General features: G+C 34.6%; 1 protein-coding gene across 1 annotated transcript in view; it reads left to right on the plus strand.

Moving 5' to 3' along the window:
- The window catches only part of LOC142341365 (uncharacterized), an 82359-nt gene that overhangs the window by 52626 nt on the left and 5091 nt on the right, over window positions 1–24642 (plus strand). The window contains exons 13-17 of the mRNA XM_075392292.1: window positions 5864–6035; window positions 9459–9674; window positions 10033–10102; window positions 12563–12939; window positions 13946–14212. Coding sequence (XP_075248407.1) covers window positions 5864–6035; window positions 9459–9674; window positions 10033–10102; window positions 12563–12939; window positions 13946–14212 — 1102 coding nt within the window. The remainder of the gene's footprint in view (window positions 1–5863; window positions 6036–9458; window positions 9675–10032; window positions 10103–12562; window positions 12940–13945; window positions 14213–24642) is intronic.

Here is a 24642-nt window from a genome sequence, read left to right on the forward strand (position 1 = left end):
CTTTGATGTTTTTATGTTCTGAACCCAAAATCTTAAATCAGAATCAATTTGGTCTTAAAAGACTAGCTTTTTTGTGTTTGCGGTCAAAAACGAAAAAAATTCACCGCTTTTGACTTTATTTTTAAATATGATGTTCGATTGTTTCTTTAGTGTGTTCTCGTTTTCTTCGGTTTTTTTTGTTCTGGCCCCAAAAACCTTAAACAATAATCAATTAGGTCTTAAAAGACAAGCATTTTTGTGTTTGGGATCAAAAACGAAATAAAAATTAATTCTGATGACTTTATTTTTAAACGCGATGCTCATATGTTTCTTTACTCTGTTCTCGTTTTCTTCTGTATTTCTTCGTTCTGACCCCAAAAACAATAAATCATAGTCAATTTGGTCTTCAGAAACTAGGATTTTCATTTTTGGGTTCAAAAACGAAAGAAAATCAACTGTATTGTCTTTATTTTTAAATACGATGTTCATATGTTTCTATAGTGAGTTCTTGTTTTCTTTGATGTTTTTATGTTCTGAACCCAAAATCTTAAATCATAATCAATTTGGTCTTAAAAGACTAGCTTTTTTGTGTTTGGGGTCAAATACGAAAAAAAAATCACCGCTTTTGACTTTATTTTTAAATACAATGTTTGTATGTTTCTTTAGTGTGTTCTCGTTTTCTTCGGTTTTTTTTGTTCTTACCCCAAAAACCTTAAACCATAATCAATTAGGTCTTAAAAGACAAGCATTTTTGTGTTTGGGATCAAAAACGAAAAAAAAATTTATTCTGATGACTTTATTTTTAAACGCGATGTTCATATGTTTCTTTACTCTGTTCTCGATTTCTGCTGTTTTTCTTCGTTCTGATCCCGAAAACAATAAATCATAGTCAATTTGGTCTTGAAAAACTGGGATTTTCATTTTTGGGTTCAAAAACGAAATAAAATCAACTCTATTGTATTTATTTTTAAATAAGATGTTCATATGTTTCTTTTGTGTGTTCTTGTTTTCTTTGATGTTTTTATGTTCTGAACCCAAAATCTTAAATCATAATCAATTTGGTCTTAAAAGACTAGCTTTTTTGTGTTTGGGGTCAAATACGAAAAAAAAAATCACCGCTTTTGACTTTATTTTTAAATACAATGTTTGTATGTTTCTTTAGTGTGTTCTCGTTTTCTTCGGTTTTTTTTTGTTCTGACCCCAAAAACCTTAAACCATAATCAATTAGGTCTTAAAAGACAAGCATTTTTGTGTTTGGGATCAAAAACTAAAAAAAATTTATTCTGATGACTTTATTTTTAAACGCGATGTTCATATGTTTCTTTACTCTGTTCTCGTTTTCTTCTGTTTTTCTTCGTTCTGACCCCAAAAACAATAAATCATAGTCAATTTGGTCTTGAAAAACTGGGATTTTCATTTTTGGGTTCAAAAACGAAATAAAATCAACTCTATTGTCTTTATTTTTAAATAAGATGTTCATATGTTTCTTTAGTGTGTTCTTGTTTTCTTTGATGTTTTTATGTTCTGAACCCAAAATCTTAAATCATAATCAATTTGGTCTTAAAAGACTAGCTTTTTTGTGTTTGGGGTCAAAAACGAAAAAAATCACCGCTTTTGACTTTTTTAAATACGATGTTCGATTGTTTCTTTAGTGTGTTCTCGTTTTCTTCGGTTTTTTTTTCGTTCTGACCCCAAAAACCTTAAACCAAAATCAGTTAGGTCTTAAAAGACAAGCATTTTTGTGTTTGGGGTCAGAAACGAAAAAAAATTAACTCTGATGACTTTATTTTTAAACGCGATGTTCATATGTTTCTTTACTGTGTTCTCGTTTTCTTCTGTGTTTCTTCGTTCTGACCCCGAAAAACAATAAATCATAGTCAATTTGGTCTTGAAAAACTAGGATTTTCATTTTTGGGTTCAAAAACGAAAGAAAATCACCTCTATTGTCTTTATTTTTAAATACGATGTTCATATGTTTCTATATTGAGTTCTTGTTTTCTTTGATGTTTTTATGTTCTGAACTCAAAGTCTTAAATCATAATCAATTTGGTCTTAAAAGACAAGCCTTTTTGTGTTTGGGGTCAAAAACGAAAAAAAAAACAACTCTGATGACTTTATTTTTAAAAGCGATGTTCATATTTTTCTTTAGTGTGTTCCCGTTTGCTTCGGTTTTCTTTTCGTTCTGACCCCAAAAACCTTAAACCATAATCAATTTGATCTTAAAAGACTAGCTTTTTTGTGTTTGGGGTCAAAAACGAAAAAAAAATCACCGCTTTTGACTTTATTTTTAAATACGATGTTCGTATGTTTCTTTAGTGTGTTCTCGTTTTCTTCGGTTTTTTTTTCGTTCTGACCCCAAAAACCTTAAACTATAATCAATTAGGTCTCAAAAGACAAGCATTTTTGTGTTTGGGGTCAAAAACGAAAAAAAACAACTCTGATGACTTTATTTTTAAACGCGATGTTCATATGTTTCTTTAGTATGTTCTCGTTTTCTTCGGACTTCTTTTCGTTCTGACCCCAAAAACCTTAAACCATAATCAATTTGGTCTTAAAAGACTAGCTTTTTTGTGTTTGGGGTCAAAAACGAAAAAAAATCACCGCTTTTGACTTTATTTTTAAATACGATGTTCGTATGTTTCTGTAGTGTGTTCTCGTTTTCTTTGGATTTTTTTTCGTTCCGACCCCAAACAGTTTAAATCATAACCAATTTCGTCTTAAAAGACAAGCATTTTTGTGTTGGGGGTCAGATACGAAAAAAAAATTAGTTCTGATGCCTTTATATTTTGAATACGAAGACTCTATTTTTCTTTTTCGTGTTCTTCTTTAGCTGTTTTTTTCGTTTTGACCCAAAAACCGTCTAATAATACTTTACTTGTCTTAATACTTTACTTACAAAAATGATAAATGTTTCTCCGGGTCAAAAACGAAGAAAAAATCAGTTCTGATGCCTTTTTATTTTGAATACGATGCCTCTACTTTTTTTATGTCTTTAATTTAAAAAAATTATGTCTTTAAATTTTGTCGGTGTTTTTATACTTTTTGGTCGCTTGCGGCCAATTCAGTGTTGTAGTACTCTTTTTTAACTGAGTATAGGAGAACAGTTTTTGTAGCTTTTTTGAGGTCCTGTTGATTTTTTTGCAAGCTTTGCCGGCTATTTTTGACGTTTTTTCGACCATTTTGACGTTTTTTCGGCTTATTTTGACGTTTTTTTTCGGCTATTTTTGACCTTTTTTTCGGCCATTTTTGACGTTTTTTCGGCTATTTTTGACGTTTTTTTTCGGCTATTTTTGACCTTTTTTTTCGGCCGTTTTTGACGTTTTTTCGATCAGTTTTGACCTTTTTTTCGGCTATTTTTGATCTTTTTTTCTGCCATTTTTGACGTTTTTTCGGCTATTTTTGACGTTTTTTTCGGCTATTTTTGACCTTTTTTTCGGCCATTTTTGACGTTTTTTCGATCAGTTTTGACGTTTTTTTCGGCTATTTTTGACCTTTTTTCGGCCATTTTTGACGTTTTTTCGGCTATTTTTGACGTTTTTTTCGGCTATTTTTGACCTTTTTTTCGGCCATTTGAGACTGGATTAAGACTTGGCAAGTCTTGGCCAAGACTTGTATTAAGACTTGGCAAGTCTTGGCCAAGACTTGGATTCAGACTTGGCAAGTCTTGGCCAAGACTTGGATTAAGACTTGCCAAGTCTTGGCCAAGACTTGGATTAAGACTTGCCAAGTCTTGGCCAAGTCTGACCAGTCTTAAATGTGTTATGATCATAGCTCTGAATCAGTACTGATACTTAGACTTGGAATTAGACTTGCCCAGTACTGATAATGACTTGGCGTTAAGTACGGGTGAATTATTAGCAAAACTCGGCTTAGGGATCGCGCCACATTAATAGCAACTTTTGAATTTATGAAAAATTAAAGCTATATTTGAGCGTTAATGCTTCAAAATTAATGTCACAACACTCACTGCAAATTTGGTGTCGGGAAAATTAACCCATTTCCATTTTGTCCGATGCTTAATTACCTTAAAATTATCAAATTATTAAATTACCCAAAGCAGCCATTAATTAACTTTTCTGATTCGGCTCTGCACCCGCTCGGCTTTGTTGCATCAAAAAGTGATAAATTTAAACGCATAGAATGAGTAAAATTAGCTAAGGTTCGAACCGTATACGGAAAAAATGAGATAAGTCAGAGAAAGAACAACAAGACAATGGAAATGCTCGGCCGATTGAAAAAATTTTGTACAAAGATTGCAAATTTTGTGCAAAAACATCAATGCTCGGGTAGCAATAAATTTATAGATATATGAGTTTCACCTGGATAGAACCTAAAAATTGATCTTGGATACTTTGTATCAACTCAATGCTGAAGGCAAGGATCACGGCTGATTGTTTTAATTGTTCTCTGTTGAAAATTGAACTAATTAATTATTGTGAACGTGTGAAAAAATATTATTGGATGGTGTTTGCACTTTTGTGGCTTCTTCGGTGAGTTTTCCACGCTTGAGCTGTTCATTTAAAAAAATATATAAAACAAATTGCTCGCTTAGGTTGTTCGATTAACTTATCCGACGTTACTGGGTTTATGTTTGAAAATCAATGTTGAAAAAACTGGAAAGAAGTTTACTTCTGTCCTATTGCAAAACTTTTCAAAGCTCATTTATTAGAATTCAGCAATTATCATCCAACATTGAACTTTACATGCAGCTCGAAGCTTAAACCGGGGTTGCTCATAATAGAAAATTCTTAGTAGTTGTTCGAAGACATATTTGAATTGTATGAATTCTTGGTAGTCATTCAAGGATCATATGTTAATTCCAAGAAAACATACATCGATCATACAAAAAATTTTGAAGCCTGAAAACTGTATAATTATCAGTTTCTATTGAAGTTGAAATGGCTATAAATTGGTCGGAAATTAATTTGTAATGCAATCCGAAAACAGAAAACGAAAGATATGCTGCATCCTACCTTGAACTTAGTGCGGTCATTTAACACGCCGTCAAAAATGCGAGCGTCAGTTCGAATTTCATCAAAACCAAATTCCTTTCTAAATTTTTTCAATATTCAAAAATCAAAATATTGTAGCTGTAAAACAAAACAACTTCAAAAAAGAAGACCATGTAGTGTAGTGCGCTGCTCCCGGACAATATTCAAACAACCACACAATGCGATTCGAGCCCCGCCAACGTACAGCATTTTTTTAACTTTCATTACCCTAAAATGTATTCTTTTTGTTTTAATCATAAAACAGTTACTTACCTTTTGAAATTGACGCTTAAACCATCTTCCACGAGGCTAGCTAAATAACCAAACCAATATCTTTTCAACACTTCAAGTCCAACCAGCAGAAGCCCTCCATGGTGCTTGGAGTGGCTGAGTTCACCTGAGGCAGAAGAAGTCCTTTGATGCAGCGAGAACAGAAACTCAGGTTTCAACAAAAAAACTTTTTCTCAACGAGGACCTTTTAACTTAAACTCTTTCGTAATGTTTATAAGACTTGTGTGCCGAATGGCTTTACATAAATTGTATATATGTGGCCTACTTTAAGGTCTTTGGGGGATTGTAAATCGATGCCATATAATCACATAAGTGATGTCTTACCGAATACAAATTAAAAAACATAAATGGTAAAAAGATTTATGAAAAAGGATGTATGATTCTTGGTAATCATTCTAGCTTCCTGTTTGATTTCTTGGTAATCTTACAAGGATCGTACTAGGAAATACGTTGTGATTTGTGTGACATCATATATGATCTTTGTATGACTACTAGGTAGTGGCGCCCGGGGAAATGAATTGATTACAAAAAATACGTTCCTCGTATTTCCATAAAAATTGGGCTCTATGTTATCCTGATCAGATCAAAAAATTCTTTTTAAGGAAAGCAATTGTTTAGGTGGTAGCAATCCTGGAGTGAACTCAGCTGCTTATCCCCCTGATCCAGTATCCACTAGTGGTACTCAGAAATATACAACGGACTACCAGATGGGAGTCTATTCTCGGTCTCAACAGGGCAAGTCACCTGGCCCACCAAAAAGTGGCTTTCTAGCAAGTAAGTTGAATGAGATTGTAGCACAATTTCCATCGCGAAAATCTTATGATATGTTTGTCGTGGCTGCTTTCCGAATTAGAAAAAAGTGACCTTCACAGCGGATAATAGTTACGAAATATGATGACATTATTTCTCTGAATAATGTGACCAAATTGTAAGCTGCAAAAGCATTCAATTAGAAGTAAAAGAAGACTACACTGACTGTACAAAGAAAACGGCACTTGTGTTGCGGTTTTTCTCAGTCATCTTAGCATTAAGAGATTTTTGTTAACAGAATAAAATCAATTTAACCAAAGAGTAAAGGATATTTATTTCGAAAATTAAAAACTAAATATCAAGTTTTTATTATGATAAAAAAAGCAAGATCAAGAGTTCCGGAACTTAAAGTGTTTGGAGAAATTGCTGAATAAATAAACTACAGATAAGCACAAATGTAAATAATAATAACATTCTGTGGCATTGTAATCAGCAGCCAAGTTAGTTGCATCGATGTTTAGGACGCCTGAAATTAGATTTCGGGGGGAAAATAGTCACTTCAACTTCATAAGGAGGCTCAATAATGTGCGTTCGCACATAAAGTTCCGACCCCGCTCATCCAAATTTTTTGGCATAAATGTCTACCAAATGAGGAACAGTATTTTTCAAAAAGAAGTGTGTATGAACAAAGAGATCGCCTGCAACGCAATTAACTCAGTGAAGTACAAAATGCAGCATTAGGTTGATGAGATCAGCCACTATTAAGAAAGCAATTCAAGACGAACAACAAAATCAAGCAACAAATATTAATTATATCCAAAACTTTATTTCTTAAAAAATCTTATTAACAAATCAAAATAGCGCCAGAAAAAAGTGAAACTAAACAAAAACTTGTATTTCACTAGAAAAGATAATGGATCACTCCATAGTGAGTCTTGGTAATAATTAGACAAAAAAGATTAAAAATACAGCAATGAAAAATCGGCTTGTGTTTTAATAAACAGTTAATTTCAAAGAATGAAAACCATTAGATTGCGATTGAAAAAAACATTATGTTTATGATCATACAAGCTTCTATAGGACTTTATTAAAACCTGTTATTATTCAGTTCTTTGTTCCGTTACAAAAAGAACATATAGAGACAACGAACAAAAAATTCATTTAAAACCTGCAAGAAAACGCTGTTGAAACCGTAAATCCAGATTTTGCCCCACAAAGAGTGTTCACATGAGCCTTCCTCGAACGGCGTTAATTGGGCATGCCAACGCTCATTTTTGAGAATAGGAAACAAGTAGACAAAAAAGAGAAAAACCGCAAAATTAAGGAAAACATTTGTATTTTTCAGAAACAATTGTTTTTTAAGTCAAGAAGGCCATTAGCTGTAGAAAGCAATAATTAGATAGGTTCATTTGTTCGTCCTAAGGAAGCCCTTCGTCAAAATAAATTTAAGACTTGTAATTAATCACAATATGGCCGACATCTGGAAAAAGAACGTCAAGTATCGCCAAAAAAATTACTTTTGTTTTTGCGAAAAACCCGTGTCGAAGCCAGTAAATTCATAACGAATTTTTTAAAAAACAATAGATTTTGCACACGTGCATCTTCCCTTGAGTACAATAATAGCCTATTTGATCTTTAATTAACGAGATTAGGTAACAAATTGACAAAAATTAACAAAAATGAGTTGTTCGACGGTCTTTTGTTTTAAACCAAATGTTTTCAAAGTCATGAAAGCCATGAGCTATCTACTCATATCAGAATATTGGCTAATTTATTCCTCCGTAGAAAATTAGTGATGCCAGTCATTATCCAGGAAAACTCCCAGCACTAACAAGACAAAGTAAACACTACAGTTCAGACAAATGTGAAAAATTCAATAAAGTTCTTCGAGAAAGGGGTGTCGAAGCCGTTTAAACTATAACCTGTGCCCTTAAAGACTTTTATATGTTCAAGTGTATCTTATTTTGAACGTCAGTATTTAGTTTGGGAACTTTATATGGTGTGATAATGTGAGAAAAAAATTGAGAAATGGGCCAATCCCTAAAAATTAAAAAAAAAGTGAAATCGGTAATATCAACGCCAGAAAACCATAACTTTACAGTTAGAAACACAAAAAAGATTGGGTTTTTATTCAGTAGAAAGAAGATGAGAAAGAATCATTCTTTTTTTCCTGACACTAAGCTATAAGTTGACCAAACTAAAAGAAAAATAGTGGCAAGGTTCAATAAGCCATTGTTTATTTGAAAATCAAACATTTTTAATAGTCAAAACGACCATAATCTTTCGAGTAAACAGGCTAGATACAAAAAATTTTGAATTGCTTAGGAAACCAATTGAAACTAACAACATTGAGCTGTGATTTGAATTGTGCTGTTCTTTAATTAACATAAAATAGATCGAACTTTTTTTTTAAAAAAGACCGACTGATTACATTCTGAATTTGTTTTTGGACTGTAACAGTCCAAGATTGAACCAAAACCAGCCTTGCTATTGCTGTTTGTTCATTAAGAACACTCAATTGTTTTGAATGGTTTAGATCTAGATGATTTGTTAGTTAAAAGATTATAAACAAATGCTGTGTTTTTGAGAATCAGAGAGTAAAATTAGCAAAAAATGGCAAAATTTTCATTCCCGACTAAACTCAATGAAAGTGAAAGTTCAACTACTTGCCCTTTTAGTTTGAAAAGATTGTGTTGGTTGTTCTTTGTTGTTTACTTTCGGCAAATTTAATCAAAGTGGACTAAAGAAGCTTATTTCGGGCAATTTTTGATGAAAAAGGCTGATTTTTTGAAATATTTCACCAAAATTTATGCCTAAAAATTAAATCAAAATAGTCCACAAGTTTTTTGTCTCTAAAAATAAAATCAGTAGTTTTATTGTTATCAATTTTCACATATTTTTGCAAATTTGACGAAATTTTTGGCAAAAAATCCGGAAAATGTGAACAAAAATATCGCAAATCGGTCCAAAATTCACAAAATTTTAAACCACGATAACTCCCTCCAGGAAACGAAATTCAGAAAAAATTTTTTTATTCAATATTCTACGCTGGACGGGCTTTTTAATGATACCACTAACAACTCTCAACGATGAATATATCGATTGGTCAAAATTGCCTGAACAAAAAAAACCCAGTTGAGTATATAATTCCTTCCCCCTCAAGAGGGGTCAGAACAATTACTTCCAACTTCCATGTGGTAAAGTGTGTTATTGTCGCAGAGGGTGAGATTCCGAGTGAATGAACCCGAGTCAGAAAGAACCTTTTTTGTAAAGACTCAATTTTGACTCAATTTTGTAAAGACTTTGTTTGACTCGACTTAGGAAAAGAATTAGGCTTGAATTTGTTAATTTCCACGGCTATGTTATTAAAGTCATAGTATTGACCAACATCTAGAACTATTAAGACTTTTTGAAGCCGGGCTCAAAACTAGGACAACGTATTTTCAGGTCGCGATCCAACGATCATGGATCATGGCAGTGATGATGCTCATTCCAATTCTCAACCAGGACAATCTGGAGAAATACAGCACGGTGCTTATTCAACGGGTGGTGGCTCAAGAGCTGGAACGACACCTAGGTTCCGAGGAGGTCCTGGTTCTGCCCAGAGAGGCTCCAGAGGAGCTGCAAGTAGAGGTGGATCTCGAGGTGCATCTGGATTCCGAGGTACTCAAGTTATGAGTCGACAGTTATCTTTCAGTAGCGTGCAACTTTATACGCATCAGTTTGCCAAAAATCGGACTCCAGGAAAAATTACACAACAACATCGAAAACTATGTCAAAATAACAGTCCTCATTGGTATCTCTAAACAACTTTGAATGCAGTAATACTAACACTGAAAAAAGTTCAATTTGATCATTTCTAATCTCTACGTTTTTCCGTTATAGACTGGAGAATACTTGATAACAATGGGTATTCTCCATCTCTATAACTCTCTATAGACTCTTGTAAATTAATCGAGTAGGTTACAAAAGATGTGTTATTTTTAACTGTTTTATTTCAACTGGCAACGTGTTATTCCAGGTTCTGCAATGACTCGGGGTTCGGCACATCCTGGAAGACCAAGAGCAGGGAGACTGTCAAACACGACACGGTAATTTATTATTTGCTTATTTTCTGCATCTTCCTTCTAGGTTAACGGAAATTCAAAAATTAAAAATCGAAAAAAGCTAACTTCCCGGGAATAATAGAGGGTCATGTAGGGATTAAATGGTTTACCAACTGGTTATGCAGAAGACATACTTGGTTTCCTGTTAATCTAACTGCCCTGTTTTCAAAAGCAGGAATTGTTCAGAATGTTTGATATCGTCGGCATCATCGGTTTCAAGTGTAAGGTATTTTTGGTATGTTCGGTTTGAAACGTAATAATTCGTTCGAAATGGCACAAAAATTGCTTCTTTACAAAAGTTTGTGATATTGTTCAACTCACAGCAACCTCAATTACACTTCTTATAGATTTTTAATTGCTCTTGAAAGAAGCTCATAGCAATTATTGTAAACGTGTGTATTTTTACGCAAAATTTTTGCTTGACGGTTTTGACTTTCCGAGTGACTTTTACGCCCTTGACCTTTTGCGTTTCGCGTGATCTTAAATTCTCTCTTTATCTCAATTTTAAGCAGCTGAACTCAATTGGTAGCAATTAAATACTAAAAGTCAAGTGAAAAGTGCACCGACACTGGTGCCATTTTTCACTTTAAATCTTTGTAGTGGTACATGTTAACCTCTAATGTGGTTAATTGAAGTCCACTATTGAACTTCTTAGCCCCATTTAGGCTCCCCCCGATTGAAGCAGGTTGTAATTGATCAGAGCTCCCACTAGTCGTTGGAGAGCAAATCTTCCGACGTTTTGTCGGTTATGTTTTTAACTTTCTTGCAAGGTCATTAAAATTTCTTCCGCAACTTGTTGACAAATTTAGCTGAACGAGTTTGAAAAGATTGTATAAGTTTTATTTTAAAACATAGCAAGAATCGAATTGAGATGATAGATTAAGAGATCAAAAGATCAAAAATATTAAAACATTTATTTTTGGTTTTCTATCGGGTATAAAAACAGAGTCATCGAAATTTTCTTACAAGTAAAACCGGACCCTCAGACAACTTTTTCCAATTGAAAGCGGAAACATACCGAAAACACCAAAGAAAAATGGTACTGGGTAGTCGTCGTTTTCTTCTAACTAAAATCAATTAAACCCAATTTTTTACTATGCTTAAAATTGACATGTTATTGAATAAGCTGGGAAAGTATATAATTAACTAGCAATTATTCAAGAGCGAGACAACAGGAAATAACTATAACCTGTACGATATCTAGTACGATTATAGATTGATTACTCAGGGAACATAACTCAGTAAATGGGGATTCGATTCAAAAAATTTACGACAAGTTTGTGCAGGTGTTACGAACTTAAGCTGTTTAGTAATTTTGCCAAAATCTCTGTAACTGGGTGACATCAGTTTTTTTCAACTTTCATGGCTTGAATTCTACACTTTTTGAACGTTTTTTTTCAAGCCATTTCAAAGCCAAACTTTTTTGAAGTCAAATCTCGGTTCCAAAGGAACTGTTGCTTCAATTGTTCAACCAGACATCTATGTTATATGGATTCATTCGAAAAAGATATTGTAGCCTAATAAATTAAGAGCATTTGAGAAGGGTAAAGTTGCTCTTCATCGAATATATGTTACGGAGAAATTGGTGATTGATGTGGAATCTTTGTGACAAGATCGTTGCCTATATCACTATTTTAATCACATTTACAGCTAAAAACATTCGGTTTGTCTCAAAGAAATGTTTTTTTGCTACATTTCTGGACTCCTTACTTGAACCAAATCCCTTGTCAATTCTTGTCAGATCGCATTCCATTACAAAATTTCAGACAGCATTCAGAGTTGTTTCCGTTTGACAGTTTTGGCAAAAAAATGAATGTTCCACAAATTGTTTCTGCTATCAAACAAATTTTGCTGCAGTTGTATTGGTCCTGCAACAAACTGTCCTCCATAATGGTCCTGCATATTGGTCCTGCATATTGGTCCTGATGGCTTCATCTCTGACTGTGATGCAATGTTTTCTAATAGCAAACAACTTTTCGTCAGATAGTTTTTTTCACCTGACCATTTGACTCATCGTCCTGAAAAATAAGTTGAAAAGGTAAATCCCAGAGGGTAGTAAGTTGCTGAGCAGTTCTCTCAGATAGTCTCTACTAGTCTCTACGTAAAAAGTCAATGTAGCTGCAGAGAACACGTAAAATCATTGGGTGATCAAATTTTTTGGGGGGATCCGACCCCTTCACTCCAATCTCCTTATTCCTTTTCCCCACTCTCAGCTATGTTTTAATTAGCTTCTTTAAGAGCCCCAGTTAGCTACTTACGAAGCTAACGCTCGCCAGTCATTTGAGAACTTTTTGCCCGACTTAAGTCGTTTGTGTTCAATAAATGCCGTCTAAAACTGATATCTTAGATCTAAAGAAAAAACAATGAGAAAACTTTAATTTGGATTGCCCATGTTTAATAAACGCCCTAAAAGTTGAGTCAAATTTTCGATAAACATTTTTGTAGAGGTGCATTGGGAATGTCAAGAGGTGGTGGCAATGGACAAAGTGCAAACCAAAATGGAAATGATAGTTATCTGGATGATGATGGACTGGAAGGCGACGCAGAAGGTGAGATCTTCGAAGACCCGGCAGGGCTAAATGGATCCGGTATGAACACTTTCACACAGTCTACTCGAAGTGGGGTTCGAGGATTTCGTGGATCGAGTCATAGCCGTGGCGTGAATCGTGGGTCCTCCTTTGGCTCTCGCGGCGGTGGAAGATCGGGTTTATCGGGATCCCGCGGAGGCTCAGGAATGTTGTCTTCGCGAGGCTACGGATTATCTGGAACTCAACGTGGGTCGGCAATGTCGGGTTCACGGGGTGCATCTGGCATGGGTGGAGGTAATTCAAGCATCTCTTCTTTTTATCTCGTGTTATATAGAACTGATTTTTGGGACTTCAATTTGATCACTCATCTATTATGAACAACTTTTTACAAACTTGGGATGACATTTCCTGAGCCCAGAACACCTGGTGGACTTTTGTTGATTGATTAATAGCCGCCCTCATCTTCTCAGCCGGCTATTATAGCGCTCCTATTTTTTTTTTTTTTTACTTCGTCGAATAAAAAAATGTTTCGCTTTACCTCATTTTGCCGCCTTTTCAACATTTTGCGTGAAATCTTTTTGACTTCTCTAGGCTAGTTTCTCTCTTCTCTCATTCTGCTAAAAGTGAATTTGAACATCAGCTGCTCAGCAAAGCAATTCAAAATGAACAGAGTCAGTATAAAAATTGAAGTCAGAAATAGAAACGGGATAAACCCATAAAGCCCAATTTTAGATGCCCGCTATTTGAACGTCGTTCCTATAAGTCTTATTTACCATCTCTAATGCTTATTGTTATTGATAGTAGCCCCTGTAGCCTCTCTCCAAGAAACAGAAGTATGTTCAACTACGAAATGCCATCAAAATAAATCGGACTTAAAAAAATGTTTTTGTACAAAATTCTTTTTTTTTCAATATCTTCTGTTATTTCAATCCCAATCATGCTTATTGGAATCAACGGCGGCTATTTTCCGGCAATCTGCCGGGTATGTTTTAAAGGTCAGATGTATCGTTAAATTTTTTTTACAATTCCGTACATTGATATTAAGATTCCAATGAAATCTACGAGTTCGTTAGTGATGAATCATTTAATAACCTTAATGAAAGGTATAATCGGTTTATCTCAAAGCCGTATCTTCGTCTTATACTCAAAGAACTGAAACTCGATAAACCTTGATAAGAAGCACACTAAATCTTGGTAAATCTTGCCAAGGTCTTGACATGGTACTTATGAAAATATCAAAAATTATACAAGTTTTGCAAGAGATACCTAAAAGAGTTTATGGGGTTTGTAATTGGCGTAGGTTCCAAAATGGTGCGTGGCGGTGGTTCCAGAATCCGAGGTTCTGGGTCCGGTGGTGAGGGACGTATGGTTTCTGAAAGTCTAAGTCAAGGAAGTGTCATATATTCAGATCAAGCCGAAGATCCATATCAAGAGCCAGAAAGTGACGAAGACTTCGAAGAAGATGGTGAGCTACATGAAGAGGTGGGAGGCCAGGGAAGCTCCATGTTGGGAAACACTGCCGGGAGACAGCCATCAAAAACGGATCCAAGAATATCTGGAATCACCGGTAAGTAAAAATTGGCTTTATTGGAAGGTGGTAGGAAAGAATTTAGTTAAGCCTTCAAACACAATTTTCAGCAATTTTTGTATTCCTCTTTTTTATGTTATTTTTAGCTCGTCGATCATTTGTCTTACCATTTGACTTTTAGAGTGACTTTCTGATTTATGTGAGATGTAAATTGATGTCAATAAGAAATGGGAGCGGTTGAACGGAATTAGCGCCAGTTTGCTTATAAATTGCACATGAAAATTGTATTCCCAAATCAATTACTATTTTTAACTTCAAATCTTATTATTACTCATAGATAAGTTCCAAAAGCATCCTTTTGAAATTGAGCCCCTCCCCAATGATCTGGGTTGATTCGTTGTCATTTGATAAACACCCTTCGCAATTGCACTAATCAACATATGTTGAAAATGCAATAAGTTTTTTTTTGCAAATGTAATTGTGAAGTGCAAAACTTGGGGAAACACAAAATTTGCTGTCTCTTTGAATACGAACAGAAATAACGAATAGCTGCAATTTTTGCTATGACAAGAAAATTTTGCGTCAGTCACATCAATCCACAGAATTTTTTTACAATAGGGCTCCATTCTCATTTATAAAAAACTCTGAGAAGGATACTGTCTCAAAAAACACCTGAGACTTACTCAAATAATTTTCAGAAATTTTTATGGAACTGCTGAAAAGTTATAATTGTGGCAGTTATATTAGTTTTATATTGCTCCTATGAAACTTTTTGTTCTGCGTTTTTTAATAGCCGCTTTCAGCCTCTCAACGGCTATTATAAAAGGTTTCTCCTTTCTTCCCAATTCAAAGAAATTGAATTGTAAAAGGAGGAACACTCTATTTTCACAGATGCTTATTTAAATTTAATAATGGTGGGTAGCGAACAATCTTTTGAGTTGTTGTCAAATGCTAACAATTACTTTTTAAAAGAAAATATAAACTTCAATTGCTGTATTTACATGCTCTCCAACTTTTTGAGCAATAATATACTTCGTCTGAGGTTTTTCTTGACATTTTTCACAAAAAAATTCATGTATTTGACTTTTGCTGCAAAACCTTTTAGAATTAGATAACAGTTCGACCAAAAGTTATGAAGTATAATTCCTATCATTACAATACCATTATGAAGTAAAAATGATAATGATTTTGATGCTAAGTAAAGCGTATTTGTTCTTTTTTCCTGTATTATTTACCGTTGGTGTTTCTAATCCAGTCTCGATTAAAAATGCGCTTTTCACGTTCTTAATTACTAGTGTGACATATGTTGGTAGCCGATAGTCAAATAGGAACGCGAAAGGAAGGATCTGGTTTTCGAATTCTGGTTGTATCGAGGAATTATACTTAGCACAACGGAAATTGGTCTCCTCCGCCCAGCTTTCTAGTATGCTGTCCTTTTGTATTGGTGTTTAGATGTATTAGTGTGCTCTCTTTTCAAAAGATCTGTTTAATTGCGCTCAAGCGATGATTATAGCAATTATATTAGTCCTGCTTGTCTTTTTTATTGCAATTTTTCGCTTGACCGATTTTTCGTCTGACCCATTTGACTTTTCGTCCTCAGAAACGGTATAAACAGGATGCGCCCAGCGGGCGTTTAGTAGCCTCTAAAGTGCTTAGTGTGGTGAAGCCACTGGTAAGGCCGTAGTTTGAGGTTAAAAGGTCACTTTTAGGAGAGTTTGTGCCCAAATTGTTGCAATTTGTTGTGTTTTTTCGTCTTTTTTCGAGTTTTTTAATAGACCAGTCTCAAACTGAGGCTGGTTTAAGCTAATAAAAGTCTTCTGAATGACATAAGTACTTCTTAATGACCATTTTAAGAGCTATATGTTTTTGTAATCCAAACAAAAATACGCAAAATTGTACTAATTTTCACAATTTTTGTTCATCATTTAAAATTTTTTTTATTACTTTCTGAGTTTTTTCAGCCCTAGGTGTCTAGGAACCGCCCCATGGATTCTAGATGTAATAGAGTGTTTTTCAAAAATTTAATATCATGAATATCAGAAATTTTCGTTGGCCATGGAATACTTTTCAACTTTTTAATATCACAAAATTAAATTTTTTTTAACTTGCTTTTTTTTCAAGTTTTTTTTTCAAAGTTTTTGTCATTTTTAGGTTTGTGCAGCCTCAGAAGCCAAGAAACCCCCTCTAGGATATTACAGTAGTTTACTGCATAGTTTCTATGTGTAATGGAATGCTTTTCAAGATTTTGATATTGCAAACTTAAGCATTTTTTTCAAGTTTTGTCAAGTTTTTTTTTTATTTTTGAGTTTTTCTAGTTTTTTTTCGGACACTAGGGGCCAAAAGACCTCCTACAAGGTTTAATAATGAGCTGCTGCATAGTATCTTTGGTCATTGGAATGGTTTTCAATATTTTAATGATTAGAGTTTGCAATTTTTTGATAAAATTGAAATCTTTTTCAAATTTTCCGAAAATTATTATCTTTGTTTATGGATCGCTATGAGCCAGTGAAACTATTTAACGCTTAGAATAGGGATACCGCATAGTCTCTTGGAAAATTTAATGGTTTTTGTACTCAGAAACGGGATAAAGAGGTAGCGCACAGTGGGCAATAACTTTTAATAGAGCTTTTCAGCTCACTAGTCTCCAAGTATGCGATTCACAGAAACTGTTTTGGAGACTTATACTTATGGTGTGGATGACGGTTCTTAGCAATTGATCCCATGCCACCAGCCCAACCCTCCTCCCACATGAGTCCCCCCACTCCCCACCCTTCCATATTGTTCAAGCCGTAAGGGCCTCGCTCAGCCAAAGATCCCCCTCGAACTGTTGCCCCCCTTACTGTTTCACACCCCCTCCCCGCTACGCTCACCCTGACGCCTCTTAAATTAAGCTAAATATAGCCTCACTAAATTGTGGATAGCTACTGGCAAAACCAACCGCTCACCGGTCGTGTGAGAGCAGTTAGCCCGACGTTAGTCGGTTATGTTCAAAATTTTTAAAATTTTTTGTCAACGAGAAGTCAAAATAGGTAATTGAATTTAACCAATAATTAATAGTTATACGGAGCAATAATGTAAGGGAATTCATCGAAGTCAAATGCTAAAACAAGTTTTTGTTTTTGAGATCAAATTGTTTTACCACATGCGGCAATTTGACTTCTGTTTCAACTTTTCTATCTCTAATTTTCATGTAATTACCTTTGCAAGTTGCTACACGTATCAGCACTACAAAAGGCAGCTAATGGCGTTCAAGACTTAGACGCTATTTGTTTTTTTAAGAAAAAAAGTGTTTTTGGGTTTTGGCTGTTTTGTAGTCGGCTCTCATAAATGAGGGTCTGAATGACACTCTGTCGCGATCTGTTCAAATTATTTCACGCAGACTGTTCACTCAAATTAAAAGCAGACGGTTTTAAGGAATTCGACTCACTCTACTTAGTATTAGCAACTTAACAAAAATTTGTATTTTTACTTTTATTGAACCTTTTATCAATCTCCAAACTAACCTGATTATAAACAACTCTAAGTAGCTCCTTTAGAAATCACAATATGATCAAATTGATAGTTCATATTTATATTTAACGTTTTCACAAATTTGACACAATTTACGTTTGGAAAAATATATTTTGTTTGGATTTACCCCTGTTGTCTATTTGTTTTTTCACTTCCTCTCATTTATGACAAATTACATTTGCCATATTGTCTGAAAGTTTTTTTCTTAATCTCATTTTTCAATTTATCACTGAAGTTTTAACCGTTCTAAGACAACTTGTTTTTGAAATACAGTATTGATTATCTTTAAATTTTACTTTTTCTGTTTGTGTTTTCTTTGTTCTTTCTTATACTATAACTAAGGTCATGTCTTTTACGTTCTCTAATGAGTAATGTTTGAGTGTATTTTGTCTTTTTTCATCTCTAACATTTTCACTTTGACAACACTGTTTAAAAAAATATTTACAATTTCTTGTTTTTTGTCCCCTTTTTTTGTTCTATCAATAGAAAATAATTGAGCCATTTGACGTATTCTTTTTTACTGCTTTTAGTTTTTTTACTTTGGCTGCAATTGTTGTCTGCATTTGTTGCTGCCATAATTTTGAAGTCCTTCATTTTTTATCAAGTTTTTTTTGCACTTTTGGCTAACTTTGATGCCAAATTGTTTCTTGAATTTGTAAACGAATGATTTTGCCAAGTGTTGGTTGTCCTTTTATTTAGTCTGCAAGTAGTTTTTACATAGTTGGCGTTTTTTGTTAAAACTCAATTGTGTAAAAGTTTTCACTGTTGACGTTGTTGTACCGAAAATTTTTGATGAAAAAAAATAAATCTGTTTGTAGATTTCTGCATTGTCTCATGCACGTGTTCTTTCATTGTCGGAGTCTACACTTTTAGAGAGGCTGCTAGTGTCGTCTTCTTTTTGATCAATTCTTTGAATTGTAACTCAAGAATGGACCTGCTATTATTTTTTTTATTTGCTTCATGATTCTTGCGTTTGACTCGTGACTTACCTCACTCACCGTTTTAACTGAATGAATTTTGAATTCTTTCAGTCATTATATTACGTTATGTAGCGAATACCGTCAAAGTCAAAGGGGAAAACCAATACATGCTGGATAAACATATAAATCCCGGCCATTAATTCAGAGTGTAAAGGTTATCAAATTTCATCAAAGCTATTTCTAGCTGGTAATAGTATTATGCTTAATAGCCTTCTGTCTAGAAGATGATTTTGTTATATATTTAGAGTCTAATCGAATAGCAGAATTTGCACACCAATTAATAGCATTTTGACGCTTAACAAAATCGTGTCAATTTCAATCTTTTGTTTTTTTTTCTCTCTGTTTCAATCCCACTGTGCGTCAAATGGGTCAACGTCGGCTATTTTCAGTCGATTTGCAGGCAATGTTTTGTTTGGTTGCTTAGTGTCATGTCTTTTGGTCTTGAGAAACAAACAAAAGTGTTAAGTGAAAACACGGTCGTAATTCTTAAAAACAAGGGCTTCCAGTTGACGAGCAGTTCTCTACGGGCATTGCTTTTCTCACCGCTGGGTTTTTGGACCTCTTTTTAAAAGCATCAGTTTTTGTGGTTTAGATGTCCTCATCAAAACTAACACAAAATTCGTTCTCGTTTTTGGTTTTTGACCCCTCCCAAACACTTTCTTGCCCGTCCTCAACCAGATAAGGCTATCTTAGGTTGAAATACCACAAGCAATGTTTAATTGCTCTCTGAGGAGAGGAAATTATTGCAAACGCGTATGCCTTTTTTATGCAGAAAAAATCTACATAAAAAAGACACAAGTTTACAATAATTTTGTCTCCTTCTAGAGCACTTAAACATTCACACACAAACTCATAAAAACACCTACAAACATACCCATTTACACACACACACACACACACACATACACACACACACACACACACACACACACACACAAACACACACACAATCAATCTTCTCGATTTTTGATTGATTTCAATTGCTCTCATTCCGAATTAAAATTTCCTGTTGACAAAACCTATTGATAGAGAGACGATGACAAGCCGAATGGTTAAGGTCTCTGTCGAGTGAGGGAACAGGACTCACGACGTCGCGGTTCGAACCCTACCTCTGTCCAATAAAGATTATTGAAATTTTGTCAAACTGTCTACCTCGCCATTACTTTGCTGCTTTCATCATTCGTTGAGGCCATTGTTTTTCTCCAAACTTTTATTATACCTGGGGTTGTTACTATTATTTGGTTCTGTTTCTCCGGTAATTTAGTTTTGTATTAAATTTATTGAATTCTAAGACAGATCTATTGAGATCAGAAGCAGAGGTCTATCCACACAACAAAATACCCTACTTTGGTACATTTTGTTTCCTTTACTTTCTATTGTAGCAATTAGTACTATCTGATGGTCTGCTCTGAGTTAGTAATGTGTTCAGTGAAGGTCAAGATCAATGTTTTATGTTTGCTTCACCAACTACTGATTATAAAGGTTCCTATTTTCTATCATATTTTTATTCACATCTGTTTAGAAGCCTTTTTCAGAAAACTGTGACTTGCCATATGTCATTAATAACCGCCGTCAGCCTCTCAAACGGCTATTATTTAGGCGCTCTCTTTTTTTACAATTCAAAGAATTTGAATTATATTGGGGCGCTGTCTTTTTTAATAGCCGCGAAGCGATAGCGGCTATTATTGGGGACATCGTGGTTTTTTACTATTCAAAGAATTTGAATTGTATTGGGGCGCTGTCTTTTTTTTTAAGATCTGTTCACACATTTTCATGATTTTTGAAGTCAAATTGGAGTGGTGATTTTGGTCACGCCGAAACAGGAAATGGAGCGAAGAAGCGAGTGGTTTTGCGGCGGAAATTTTTTTCGCTCTAATTTTAAAGTAGAGTGAGAAAACGGTGTTTGAACAAAAATTCGGTTTCTCGGTAGTGGTTTTTTGTTCACATGCGGCAATTTCACTCTGATTTTTACTGTTTTTTCGATTTTTTGGATCAGATTTTTTTTCTGAATGGTTTTCCCAATCCATTCACAGCTCATTCTGGACCTAGTTTTTTGTTAGAATCAAAATTACATATCTCACTAGTGGTTTTTTGTTCTCCCTAGCAGCATTTTGACATTGATTTTCTGTTTTTTTTTGTTTTTTTTTCATCTGATTTTTTTAAAAATGGTTTTCCCAATTCATCCATTGTCCGTTCTAGGTCTAGTTGTTTGTTAAGTCAATGAAAATTCTTTGAATTGTACGTCAGGACTTGTCCTGCTATGTTTTTTAATTCGTCGTCTCCATCGATGATTCTTACGACCTGACTTCTTGGAATTGACGTCTTGGAATTGACTTCAGTGACTTCTATTGCTTTGCAGTTAAAATTTGTGTACGTGACGTTGTTTCTGCTTTTAGGTCAATTGCGTGACTTACCTCACTCAAAAAATTGACTTCTGAACTCACTTATGGAACTTTAATTTTTAATGAAGATTTACTAGTTAATAGTGTGCATCTAGGTTGTGCCAATCTTATATGCCCTAATTTGTGATTATTAGTCTTGAGTTTTTGGTTTCGAAATAGCTCTTTAAGGGCGTTTTCCTTACAGAACGTATGTGTCAAAAATTAACAGTCCGAAGCTAACCCGAAAAGTCTAGTGGTCTATTGAAGGACTGGTGGTCGATCTGTCTATCTTATTTCTTTAGGTGTTTCAATTCCTGGAAGGCCACGAGCGTCTATCGCGGCTATTTTCCGGCAATCTGCCGGCTATGTTTTAAGATCTGTTCTCACATTTTCATGATTTTTGAAGTCTAACTGGAGTAGTGATTTTGGTCACGCCGAAACAGGAAGTCGAGCGAAAAAGCGGGCAGTTTTGCGGCGTAAAAATTTTTCAATCTAATTTTAAATTAGTGTGAGAAAACGGTGTCTGAACGAAAATTCGCTTTCTCGCTAGTGGTTTTTTGTTCACATGCGGCAATTTCACTTCGATTTTCACCGTTTTTCTTAATTTTTGGGAGCGGATTTTTTTTCTAAATGGTTTTCCAATCCATTTTAAGTTCATTCTATGCCTAATTTTTTGTTTGAACCAAATTTCTATTTCTCGCTTGCGGTTTTTTGACATTGGCATAGTGACATTGATTTTCTGTTTTTTTTTTAAATTTTTTTTATCTGATTGTTTTCGATTTCTTCTCCCAATTCACTCATAGTCCGTTCTAGGTCTAGTTTTTTGTTTATTCAATGAAAATTTTTTGAATTGTACGTCAGGACTTTACCAATAATGTTTTTTAGTTCACTTTAGTTTTTGATCACGTTATCCAACTTTTCTGTTTTCTCAGTTACTTTTTTCAGTTGCTCTTGTCTGACAGAAGAGTTATTATATAATGAGACAGAAGCATGAAGCAATTATTGTAAACTTTTTTTGCGTTGTTTGCAAAATTTTAATTTTTCTTTACCCGCTTTTTTCTAGAACGTTTTAAATTGCTCTCAAACGAAGTTTGTAGCAATTATATTAGTCCTGTCGGTCTTTGTTTCAATGCGATTTTTCGCTTGACCGATTTTTCGACTGACGCTTTTGACTTTTCGTCCTCAAAAATGGTATAAACAGGTAGCGCTCAGCGGGCATTAAGTGCTCTTAGAGCCTTTTAACTCTGTTTCAGCTCAAACTGTTTTGGAGACTTATACTTATGGCGTGAAGGGCGGTTCTTATAGGTTGAAGACACCCCAACTTTTGACCCCCCACTTTTGCCCCAACCGCCCCCCACCACGCTGTTGCCCCCCCCCTGATGCCCCCTCCCTCCCCATCAGCCCCCGGTGCACCACTCATCCCCCATCCCCCGCCCCCGTGGCTACTGACGAACAACCGATCGCTGAAACTCGCAATTTTATACTAATTTTCACATTTTTTTTCAAGCTTTTTGACAATTTTTGCGTTTTTTTGAGTATTTTCAGCCCGAGATGTCAAGGAACCTCCTCTAAGGTTTTATAATAGTTTACTGCATAGTTTCTAGTGGTAGTGGAATGGTTTTAACATTTTAACATCACAAATTTTAGCAATTTATGACAAAACGTGCAAATTTTTTCAAGTTTTTGGACATTTATTTTTCATTATTCGCGTCTTTTTAGACACAGGGGCCAGAAAACGTCCTTGAGGGTTTGATAACAAGTTACTGAAAAAAATGCATTTGCTACGGATTAAATTTCAATTTTTTAATATGACAGATTTTGTCGGTTTTTAGGTTTCTCCAGCCTCAAGAGCCAAGAAACCTCATCTAGGGTTGAAAAATAGGTTACTGTATGGTTTCTAAATGTATTGGAATGTTTTTCAAGATTTTTACATCACGAATTTAAGCATCTTTTTGAAAAAACGTGCAAATTTTTTCAATTTTTTAGACACTTTTTTTCATTATCCGCGTCTTTCCGGATGCAGGGACCAGAAAACGTCCTGAAGGGTTTAATAATAAGTTACTGCAAAAACTTCATTTGCCACGGAATAGTTTTCAATTTTTTAATATGACAAATTTTTTCAATTTTTTTGATAAAACTTGCATTCTTTTCAAGTTTTTTTATTTTTTTTTCGGTTTTTAGGTTTCTCCAACCTCAAAAGCCACATAACTACCTCTAGGGTTTGATTATAGGTTACTTCATAGCTTCTAGATGTAATGAAATTTTTTCAAGATTTTAATATCAGCCATTTTTACAAATATTTGTATTTTTTCATGTTTTTGAATCGTTTCGAATTTTTAATCTTTTCCTCCGGCACCAGGGTCATAGGGACCTCCTCAAGGCTTGATGATAAGTTGTCGCATAGTTTCTAGAGTTAATGAAATGGTTGTCAATATTTTAAAGACTCTAGCTCTTAGCACTTTTTTGATAAAATTTAATTTTTTTCAAATTTTTGGAAAATTGTTATCATGTTCCAAGTTTATGGACCTTCATGACCCAGTGACACTATTTAAAGCTGAGCTTGAGATAATGAATTGGTTTTGAAGATTTTAGTATCTTGAATTTTAGCAAGATTTTTGCTATTGTTTTCGAAATTTTTGAATAATTTTGTCCTTTTCTGAGTTGAGCGATCATTAGTGGCCAACGAAGTTTTTCGTCTTGCAGAGGGGTTACTTGACATAACTGCAGGACAAAAAACAGTTCGGAACATTTTCACTGCGAAATCTGGAAGCTGTTTTTTAGTTTCGCAAAATTTTGAAAATTTTTTAAAATATCAATTTTTTGTTTAGTTTATTTATTAACAAAGCTAGAAAACTAAAAGTTGCTAAGTCTAAAGCTACGCTAAAGCTAGGCTCACTAAACCGCGGCTAGCTACTGACGAAGACAACCGCTCGCCGGTCGTTTGAGAGCAATTCGCCCGACGTTAATTGGTTATGTTTTGATTTCTAAATTACTTTTTTACATCCTCATTTCCTTCACTTCCTCATTTTGAGTGATTTTAATTGTTTTCATTCCTATATAAAATTCTTGATTATGAAAAAGCATTTTTAGCGTTGAAGATGCGAGACTGATATCTGTATGGTCAACATAGGACATGTCACAACCCCTATTAAGTCCGAGTTTTTGTACGAATAAGAAAATTTCTTAGCTACACCCCTAAATTAAATTGTCCCCGTCTGTCGTTCCAGAGCAATTCAAACGATGTTAGTCGTCTTATGTTTTCTGATCAAAGTTGCGCAGTTCTGCACTGCCTAATTTGTCGAATCATAATCATGCATGCTTCCTCTGTCTGTTTTGTGGGATCCTGCTTGTGATAAGTTGCACAATTTCGAACAAAATTTCATTATTTTGAACATATGCGCACAATTGCGAATGAAATTCTTGTTGGAGCAACAGATCATGGTCAATTTTCGTCGGGTTCACATTGACTGGTCTTAGTCGCACAGTTTCGAATCTTCACACACTCAATGTTGCAAAAGTTTGCGTAGTCGCGCATTGTCGAAACATTAACTCGTTTTGTCGGATTATTTCGTGGTAGTTTGCGCTAATGCGACGTGCA

Source organism: Convolutriloba macropyga, chromosome 6 (assembly GCF_964194025.1).
Source record: "Convolutriloba macropyga chromosome 6, txConMacr16.3, whole genome shotgun sequence".
Taxonomy (NCBI): Eukaryota; Metazoa; Xenacoelomorpha; order Acoela; family Convolutidae; genus Convolutriloba; species Convolutriloba macropyga.